Source organism: Pinus tabuliformis, chromosome 5_1 (genome assembly GCF_031772625.1).
Source record: "Pinus tabuliformis cultivar Carrire ecotype Pingquan chromosome 5_1, CPIR1, whole genome shotgun sequence".
Lineage (NCBI taxonomy): Eukaryota > Viridiplantae > Streptophyta > Pinopsida > Pinales > Pinaceae > Pinus > Pinus tabuliformis.
This window is the reverse complement of record NC_142305.1, coordinates 111,446,833-111,457,420: the sequence shown is the minus strand read 5'-3', so window position 1 is coordinate 111,457,420 and position 10,588 is coordinate 111,446,833. Positions and strand designations below refer to the sequence as shown.

The following is a 10,588-nucleotide window of genomic DNA, read 5'->3' as shown; positions in this document are numbered from 1 at the left end:
TAGATTACTAATCTATAGTGCAATGAAAATCTAACTCACAATAACAATATAAATTATTTTTAAAAATGTGTTTTTCCCTCAATTTGTCCAAATACAAAGTAACCATTGTCCCCTTGAAAAAAAAATTAGTAATTAATATATCAATAAATTAACATTTAAAATTTAAATTACTAGTCTATAAATTAGTAATCTATAGTGCAATGAAAATCTAACTCACAATAACAATATAAATTATTTTTAAAAATGTGTTTTTCCCTCAATTTGTCCACATACAAAGTAACCATTGTCCCCTAAAAAAAATATGAAGGTAGAAACTTAGGAAGCATACGTGAACGTGGAAAAAAGAATATATCGTAGATAAATGAATTCTGAAAATAGTATATATATATATATATAAAATTATCATAAAACAAATGAATATATATGGAGCGTGGACGAATTCTCAAGTTTTATATGGAGGGTGGACGAATTCTAAAGTTTTATATGGAAGACAATGTGGATATGTTGTATAAAGACCAAATCAACCATTATTTGTCCTGAATATTTAAGAAATCTAAGCCACCAGCAATATGTGAAGTGGGTCCTGTTACTATCTCACCGATTCATGCTTACCAAACACCATGACACAGAAAAATAAAGTCTAGTTCACGCCGCCCCTTGCCCACCTTGTAGAGTTGTCCACCAGCTTGTCAATTTGATCGAATATCCAGCAATTTCTAGCCTCCTTCCGCTTTTCTCACGGCCCCTTTCCCAATGTCTGCCCCGTTTGCTACTGAAGCTATATATGGGGGATCATTGGCACAGTCTTCGAACAGAGTTTCAAACGCTTCCTGCTGCAGCAGCTCTGTAGAAGCACGGGTGGGTGTTGGCTTTTGGATTGATCTGAAGCCACCCAACTGTAGCTCCAGCGAGGAAAAGCTCTCTGTGAATTTCTGGGTCTTGGTTATTAAATTGGCCTGAGGTCACCCTTTGCGATTTCAGAGCATCAATGGAAATGCTGAGTTTGGAATCTTGTAGCACATTCAATCTACAACCGTATTCTAATTCAAGGTTGCAGAATGTAGGAAGAACAAGGAAATCTGTAGTGTCTGTAGGCAATTGCAGACATCAGCAGCTTCATATTTCTGGTATACAATCATTGCAGATTAAGAAAAGATCTTCTGATCAAGCCAGATTGCCCACATTTCCAGTCTCCTGTTATTCTCATAACGGAGAATGCACTGGTAAGTTTTTAAAATGTTTTGAAAGGGGTGGATGAATAAGTTTTATGGTTTTCAAAAGGATGTTCTTTTTTAAGTAATAGATTTTTCAGTGAGCTATATACGGTATGAATCAGTTGAATGGGGATTCCAGAAGTTCACTGCAAATATTGAAATAAGAGGATATATGTATAATGTTATTACTCTTTTCTCTCTTTTTTGGTTTAATTCATATAACCATGTGTGTGGAAACCCTGGATACCTTACTGCTACTGCGGTTATTAACCAGGGTAAGCCATCAGTGCTTAAGTTTTATCCAACTATCCATTAGGGATCAAGAAAATCGAACCCATAACCTCCCTAACCTGGGGAGAGGTTAGGGAGAGATTTCACATTTGGCTAATGATTACTTGAACTAACTCTCTGGCTAGACTGTCATTACACTTTATTTCTTATTTTATTAGAAAATTTATTAAATCTTTCATTTGGCTAATGACCACTTGAGCTAACTCTCTGGCTATATTGTAATTGCACTTTTATTTTATTTTATTAGAAAGTTCATTGAAAGAGCTAACTCTCTGGCTATACTGTAATTGCACTTATTTTATTAGAAAGTTCATTGAAATATTTGGACATAGACAAAAAAACAGTAGGGACTGGTAAACAACAGAATATAATATCACATCCTGCCACCTGTGATGCCCAAGAAATCTGCCATCTACGTCTATCCAGGAACAAGTGCAGATCTCCCAACCTATGGTGAGAATGTGGTGGGTGCCTGCTAAGGACGGAGTTATTCCTGAGCCTTGAGATTTGCCAATGCAAAGATCAAAATCCAAAAGAAAAAGAAAAAGGATATATGTAGGGATTTGGGTACTCTGGTTACTAGTGGGTTAGTTTGAGTGGTCGAGTGTTTTGAGATTGATATAGTTGAAGTGGTTGAGTGTTTTGAGCTTGATGTAGGAGGTTTCAGGGTCAATCCCCAAAGATCGTTGGCTTTATTGCATACTTCTCTCAATATTCCTACCGGGTCAGGCACCATAGTCCACATCGAGGGGTTTACTCTGGATACTATCCATAAAATGTGAGGAATTGCATGAGATTTTCGCTGGGAACATAGTGAATCGTGATTATGTTACCATTTTAAGACTAATTCTGAATCCATGCTGTAATATATGCTCTTGAAGTGTGTTTGGATTTCTTTCAACCATAAATTTTGTCTTTGCCCCTGCAGCATACCAGATTCCTATTATGAGGAATGGGGTGTAATGTCCACTCTGAAGATTTCCTTTAGTCAGCCACAGGCTACCATGAGACCACTCTGTAGTGCACCTGATTCGTATTCTTTAGGAATTGTTTACTAATTCACCTCCATTTCTGTGCTGAATTGCCAAGTGGGATTGTTTACCATTTGTTGTCATTCGTTTGCCAGGTTGTTTACCCAGATATCATTTCAGTTATGCATTAAACTGCAGCGTCCATATGAAGCTAGCAAGAGTCTAAATGCAAACTCAACACATTGGTGCAATTTTGAAAACTGGAATTAAATGCATTTGCAGGAGAAACTCACATTCACATTGAAGGGAGGCACTTATCTTAAGCACAAATGGATCATAGAATATAATTGCCATTGGAATATTTACCGCTGAGATATACACATTCCTGCTCAAATGCCTCCCCTGAGCTGGGGCTATGGGACATTGGGATGACAAGGGCAAGGTTCTGTGTGTTTGTAGTCTCACTCCTAATTTCGCCGAGGCTATAAACAGAAAATATCTGGCTAGACAAGAAAGAGAGAAAAATAACAACCAGAACCCCTTGCCAACCTACATTGCCAACCTGCAAGCACGTGAGTTTCAAGGAAAATGATCTCAGCTAGAGACATCAATGAAAGGATAACAGCTCAGGACCCCCGAAAAAAACCACTGCAGCAGATGGTTGGGTAGCCTTGCTAATAACAACTAGCTCAAGGCCTCTATGCCAGTGCTAAGTGGAGAAAAACCCATTCCTTGCTAGCACCAACTAGACCAAGGACTTCACCGTTAATCTGCAATAACCAGTGCCCCTCAGCTTCAGTACACTATTTTAAGATTAAGATGCAGTTCTTATTCCTCTAAAAAGTGCATGATATGCTATCAGTACTTCAAATCCCGATAGCTATTCATGCAGGTAGTGTAAGTGCATAAATGTAGTTCCTACTTCTAGCTTATCATGATCCTAAGGCATTCAAATGGGTCGAACAGCGAATAATTTTAGAATTCAAAATTGACAATTTATCAGTTTTATTTACCCTTTGTTTGGGCAAATGTTCAAATGTTTTGGTACATGTCTTTTGCCACAGGAAGTGTAGAGTGACCATCCTGATTACCTATTACTTATATCACTAAAAGGGGTGAAGTAGTTATCCCTTCTAAGAGTGCATGATAACCCATTTTTACATCAAAATAACCTTCTCCCTAGCTACCCATTCAGGTAGTGCAAGAGCATGAGATTTAGTTCCTCTATCTAGCTTATCACAAACTTAAGGCATTCAAATGGGCCGAACAATGAATTGCTATAGAATCCAAAATTGAGAATTTAAAATTTTTATTTAACTTTCTTTGGAGAATCTTCAAATGTTCTGGCATGTCTTTTGCCACAGGAAGTGGAGAGTGACCACCCTGATTACCTGCCAGACTCTCTAGACATATCTGAGGGCAGTGCCATGGATCGTGAGAACGATAACATAAGCACGTATATAGAAAGGCCGTATAGCCAAGTCCGAATCTCGTAAGCAAACGGGTTACGGGTACCTTCAGAAAACACGGTCAACATCTTTATCTTACCTGCAATAGCTGCAGTTAACATCTGTTAACCCTACTTTATAAAGCCTTCTTTTTGGTGGGAGCACTATGCATAGAATGAACCAGGTGAGGAGCCTCATTTGAAAGAAAACGCTTGTATCCCAAATATATTTCACTCTTTTGTGCCATTTATGCTTGCCATCATTGAGATTTACACCTTTTTAGCTTAGTTTCACTGGAAGGTTCAGGGTTAATCTTTTTGTATAAACCTCTTGCCTTTTATATTGCCCTGTAACTCAAATTAAATGCATTTAATTATGTTGCAAAACCTTGAAATACTCCGACAAGAAGTTTAATCGTAAATGACAATTAGATCTCAAACATGTAACTTTGTCTTTCAATAAAGTTAGGCACATTATTGAATTTAGTTGGACTGGTTTATTTGCTTCTTTGTTAATGGCCTCGGAATTTAATGTGTAACAGTTTCCGAAGCAGACAAATGCAGCGCGGAGGGGACACTAGTATTGAAGGTTAGGCTTCAACTTTTATCTTCTTCTTGTTTCCTTTTCAGTCAAGGGTCTAAAGGGAACTGGGGAGAGCCTTATGTTGAACTTCACTCGTTTGCTCAAAGAGTTTTAGGTAGCATGTCTCTTATCTGACTGCAAGGTTTGACCAATGATTCATTCTGTCAAATAATTCTAATTGTCTGTGGAATACTTCTGGTGCAGAGTAAGGCTGAAGAGGTTTCCCTAGGCTTGGATGGAAAAAGTATATTTCTTGTTGGTAAGTTCTGGTGCCTGGCAAAACAAAATCATTTTCAATTTTTACTATATGCACTCTTGGAATCTGAGCAATATCAATGAAAGAAAGAGTGGAATCATTGCAATATGTAATACGATTCACTTTTTAAAAAAAATAGTTGTTTTACAGGAATGATGGGTTGTGGAAAGACCACTGTGGGAAAAATTCTGTCAGAAGCTTTAGGGTATTACTTCTTTGACAGGTATCTTACAAAGGCTGAGGATATGAATTTGAAAGCCAACTATCATTCTTAGATTACACGTGTGTTTCCTCACAATACCAAACATGTTGATACGAAGTTTGTTGTATTTGTGCAGTGACAAGTTGATAGAAGAATCTGCAGGTGGAAAACCTGTAGCACAAATCTTCAAAGAGAAAAATGAAGAGTACTTTAGAGACTCTGAGGTAATGGCAATTTCTGTGTGTCACATTTTACTACAGCATACTTCTACATGATTCAAAGAATGAAACCGAAAAGATTTTATTATCTATGAATTCATTCTATGGTTCTTTTATCATCTATAAAGTCCATTGGTCATATGTATTCAAGACCCTCAAGAGAAGGCGTCTTTTTAATAGTTCTCGAACTTTACAGTCAACAAAATCTTTTACCTGAAACTAGTTTTTATGTGGCACATGAACTGATGATATCCTGGATAACATATTTTGCAGAGCAAAGTTCTAAGCAAATTGTCTTCAATGCATCGGTTAGTAGTTGCCACTGGAGGTGGTGCCGTTGTTCGACCTCGAAATTGGTGAGCAATCTGCAATAAGTGAACAAATTTGTTTTCTTATTCAATGTTTAGAGTTTTACGAGTGATCAGTTCTACAAGTGACTAACTGTTATCTTTCTCATTTGTGTTGCAAACATAAAGGAGGTATTTGAATGAAGGAGTCACAATTTGGCTGGATGTGCCTCTAGATGCACTTGCGAAACGAGTTATAGCAGTGGGGACTGAATCACGACCACTTCTAGGCCAAGCTGTAGTTGATCCCTATGCTCAGGTCAATTTCTTCTTCAGTATTCCAGAATCCATAATTCATATACAGAATGCCCAGTCTTCAGCCATTTTGATTTTACATGTATCCATACTATAAGTGTTTGTCTTTCTTTAAGCTTTAGTTGTTTACGTCGAGTTATTGCATAATTTGCTCTTTTATCAATTATCCTGCTTCATGTGTGCTCATTTCTTTAAGCTTATAGGAAAACTTTAGTATCGTATAAAAGAATGTATAATAGGAGAAGAGGTGCTCTGCAGGTTGAAGTTTAGAGCTTGATGTTGATACTATGTATGGATTAGTTATGCCATTTGTTATGTACGAAACTTTTAGGGAGAGTTGAATAACCTTAAAAAAGAAACTCCATTCTCCTTTGACACAGATGCGGGATCTTCCAGTCCTTATATATGTGTGTGTGTGTGTTTTTCCTTATTCTCTGTCTAGCTACTGAAAAGCCCTTCTTTCTTCTCCACATTTGTCAGGCTTCACTTACCGCACTGTGCCCTCATTTGTTGGTTGAGTGACTCGTACCTTGTACCTCTCCCATAATGTGTGAGTCACTAATTGTACCTTAGGTGGGTGGTAAGGTAGGTCCTGACTCCTGACACAGTAAGGTTCTTATCAACCCTTCAAATGTGAAGTCAACCCTACCGATATGATCCTTATCAACCATGCAATTTTTTGAGTTGACCTTTTAAGATTTAAAACCAGGTGTAGCATACTGGAAGCTAGGTAAGGCCTTGAGGGTAAGAAATAGGCCTTTCAATAACCTTAAGTTCAAGTTGCAATAGACTTATCTTTAAGTTACAAATTCTCGCAACTCAACAAGTCTTATGGCAACTCAAGAGTCAAGAAGTCTCCTATAAGGGCATTCTTTAGATATAGAAAGATCTTTGGGAGGTATATATTTCATTTTTGGCATAATTAATTGCAAACCATTCAGCCCATCCCTGTAACTACAAAACTATACTACCTTTCTCACTAAGTGGATACCATCCAGCCACAAGTTCCCCTATGACTACCTTGGGTTTGGGTCATGTCTCCCGGAGTCTGTTCAATCTCCTAGACATATGGCCCAGCAGCATTCTGTTGACTAGTCTATAATTTGAATGTGCTTCAATACATGGATTAGCTATCAACCTCCTAATGTGCCATTTGTTATTAAAGAAACTTTTAGGGAGAGCTGAATAACCTTAATTCATGTATTCTGTCGTAGGATGGTGAAGCGAGAGAGGTGCAGAAATTGGGTGCATGAAACAAACAAACATTTTTTTCACAATCTGAGGGACACTTTGGACTGTCAGTTAAACTAAAATTACAAACGCTAACAAATTCTAATATCCTCACAGTATCCTGTTTAATATTCTTATGGATATTTTAGTTGGAGAATATCAAAAGCATATTAGTGACCTTCCTTTACCTCAAAATATTTTGTCCTGATTAACTAAGGATAAATGTGCAAAGCAGGCATAGATATACAAAGTTCAGCTTATTTCTGACACAAGTCCATTACCCGGAGGATGTAAGTGATGTGCAAAAGTTTCAAATCTGATTGACAACCGTGAACAAAGTATGAGCTGACATGATTAAAATAAGTGAGATTTGTGTCTATCCTCTTTTTCCTATTTGACAAGAGGTTCTATTCATGTGACAAAATTTACATATGGGGGAACCTGAGTCAATGTATGACCATCATTTCTATTAAAACTAATCCGTTTGCATCTTGACTAACCCTTCAATGACAAGATGAAAGTAATTGTTTCGTTTAGGCACAAAAATGGCAAGTCTGTTCCCGAACATATAAATGTAGTGAGACTCTTTACAAGACAATATAATTGGATGACTGAAAATACTGAAGGTTCTGTAAGAGAGTTAATTGGTGGTTCCTCATTCCACTGGCTGAATTTCTGCATAAAGTGCTGTATCTTTGCTTTGTTTGTTGTTGATCTCTTGACTGAATCTCTAACATTCGAACAAGCCTTCAGGGCTTGTCTGATCCATTCCTTTGTATCCACCCTGATTAGGCTGTCTGTAAACATCCTCACTGGTGAGCTCCTGAATCCTATTTTATAGTCATTCTTATGTCTGTTTAACAGCAACAACATCCTCATTATGAGAAAGATCAACACTTGTCTATGACTCTATGTCAATCACCAACCAGCACTACAATAGGTGCACTAAAAGAAGTATTCAAATAAGTTATGGTCTGATATATTCGAGGAAGCTGCTGCTGCTTCTGAACTTTTAATTCAACGTCCATTATCAATGTCCTTGCGCCCTCTGTATTGAGACCTCCATCAACCATATTTAACTTCATGCCAGCCCTTGAGCAGGAAACTAAATAAAAACAAGCAAAAACTGGACCTTGCCTGAAACAAATCAGCACAAGTCAGCGTGAAAGCGTTAAAATAATACTGAGGTCATCTGGTTATACATGGTCATTGGTCTGAATTCCATGCATCACTATATCTTTGGTAATTTGCATATGACCTGTAACATTATGTGCATTCATGAATCTCACCTATATTATGTTTTTATGGCATTTTGCAGGCTTTTGCAAGGCTTACTGAACTTATTGAGCGAAGAGGTGAAGCATATGCCAATTCAGATGTAAAAGTATCACTGCAAAGTATATTCCTGTTCTGCCTTACTCTTTTGCATTCTGAAGTCAAATACATCTCTTATTCGTTGATATGCTCAAAATCGCGGGGGCTCAATTCTATACAACCAGCTTTCTTTACCACTAGTCATTTGCAAAGAATGTGACAAACAAGTTTGTTATTTTGTTATAAATGCAGAGATTGCAGCAGAACTTGGCGTTGAAGATGTTTCTGCTCTTACCCCCACAACTATTGCCAGTGAGGTGTGTATTCTGTATTCATGATGATTGTTTATGCTTGTAGTGGATATGCATCAGACCAGTTGAGTGGTCTTATGAATTGTTCAGTGATATTTCTCCGACTTGAGTTTTTGGTCTTTCCACTTTTCCTTTTCTTTTTATTATTTATACTTTCATCTATGTGGTGCTTCAGAGCTGCTTTTTACCATCTTCTATTTACATTTAAATGAGATACCTTATGTTCTTATATGGAGTAGATCAGTTCTATTCAGTGAATCGATATAAGTAGATTTTAGCAAAATTTAGTTTGATATCATCTCGACAGTGCTAATTGACAGAACAGTACAAAGTTTGCTAATGCTGGCCTTTGGTCTGTTCTGTGGTTTAATCTTCAAATCCAAGAGATGTTATATTGAAGGTTTTCTCAGTTTTTAATCGTCTTAAGCTATATTTTGACAATATACTATGCAGTATCAGGAATACTTAGGCCATGCATACTTTTTCTAAAGTCAAGATTATTCCTGATCCTCTACCTTAAGACTGCAAGCTTCTTTTGTCCTTTAACTAGTTCTTACTATTGCTTCCAGAGTATTGTATCCTCCAGAAAAAATCCAGTATCCTCCACAAAATTATTGTTTCCAATCAAATACTTGAAAGGATGTATTTTCATCAGTTTCTTGTGAGTTTTTTTACAATTTTAACATTATATACAAATATTTATCTTTTCTGATTTTCATACCTGAGACTCAGGGCTGAAATGTAAGTCCAGTGACCATGCCCACATTCTTTCTACTAAGTGCATGTTTGCATGGTTTTGTTGTGTTTGGTAACATGTGAAATCCTTTCGAAAGATGTTCTTATATTCTCAATTGGTTAGCTATCTGAAATCTCATTTATGAGGGCCACCTCTATGGAGAAATTTCAGTTTTTTTTTGACGTGGGGTTTTAAATTGATTATTGTACTTATTGGGAATAAAATTTGAAAAAAGAAATCTAATATGTAAAGTTTATTTTGCAGGTTCTACAGGGGATCGGAAACTTTTTGAGATGTAAAAATGCAAGGAATGATACATCAAGTGCAAAAACCAACATTTATGAGTATGCAAGAAAATTGTAGTGTTTAGGAGTAGTACCCCAATAGACAGCATTTTTTGAAAGTCTTAGCATTCTTTGCAAGTCTGCCCACAAAGGTGGGTGTTGCATTATTTTTGAGCGATGATAGCATTTTGACTTTGAACTCGTAGGATCAAAAGCTTCTCAGCTACCATTTTAGCATCACAACATCCTTCTCGGATACCATTTTCCTATCCAAAAATGTAACATCAAAGTTCTTATGCATTTATAGGCAGCTAAAGTTGTAGGCTTCCATTACCACATTGAGAAACATTGTTGTATTTTTTATCACCCATTTAATTTTCGAAGCTTGATTCACAACTATTGTTGTATTTTTTGTCACCCATTTACTTTTCATTAATCTTGATTCACAACTATTGTTTTTTTTTTTTTTTTTTGCACTCATTTAATTTTCATTGAGTTTGATTCACAACCATACATCATTACATTATTTGAAAATAACATTACTATTATAAATTTCTTTAACATGTCAAATGCATATGGCCAAACATAAAACTCTAAGAAGTACTGTAACAATTCCAGATATGCAATATCATAAACAAAAAAATAAATGCCTCGTAATGTTTTAACACTAGTGACCAAATATAAAACACTCAAACTCTAAGAAAGCACTGTAACACTTCTAAATATTCAATATCATACACAAAATAAATGCCTCATAAGGTTTTTAAAACTAATAACCAAATATAAGGTTTTAAAAACCAATGATTGAATAAAAGGCTTACCAAATATAAGGTTTTAAAAACCAATGATTGAATAAAAGGCTTTAGCAAGAAAATGCAAAGTTAAAAACCAATTATCATCTCAAAAACTTGTGCATATCTAAAGAAACA

The 10,588-nt window shown here is 36.3% G+C and overlaps 1 protein-coding gene across 1 annotated transcript; it reads left to right on the top strand.

The window, feature by feature from the left end:
• The first annotated feature begins 571 nt into the window (after positions 1-571).
• Positions 572-10,076, top strand: LOC149163675 (shikimate kinase 3, chloroplastic-like). The gene is made up of 10 exons (XM_089431804.1): positions 572-1,223; positions 4,466-4,512; positions 4,711-4,765; positions 4,913-4,985; positions 5,101-5,188; positions 5,456-5,538; positions 5,659-5,788; positions 8,333-8,411; positions 8,581-8,645; positions 9,640-10,076. The coding sequence occupies exons 1-10, from the start codon at positions 989-991 to the stop codon at positions 9,736-9,738; spliced, it is 954 nt and encodes a 317-aa protein (XP_089287930.1). The 5' UTR covers positions 572-988; the 3' UTR covers positions 9,739-10,076.
• The last annotated feature ends 512 nt before the right edge of the window (positions 10,077-10,588 follow it).

Bases quoted from the DNA above. Each gene is read 5' to 3' on its own strand.
- LOC149163675 (XM_089431804.1), top strand. From the start codon at position 989: ATGGAAATGCTGAGTTTGGAATCTTGTAGCACATTCAATCTACAACCG. The intron at 8,412-8,580 runs GTATATTCCTGT...TTATAAATGCAG, and splicing joins TGTAAAAGTATCACTGCAAA to AGATTGCAGCAGAACTTGGC. The intron at 8,646-9,639 runs GTGTGTATTCTG...TTTATTTTGCAG, and splicing joins CCACAACTATTGCCAGTGAG to GTTCTACAGGGGATCGGAAA.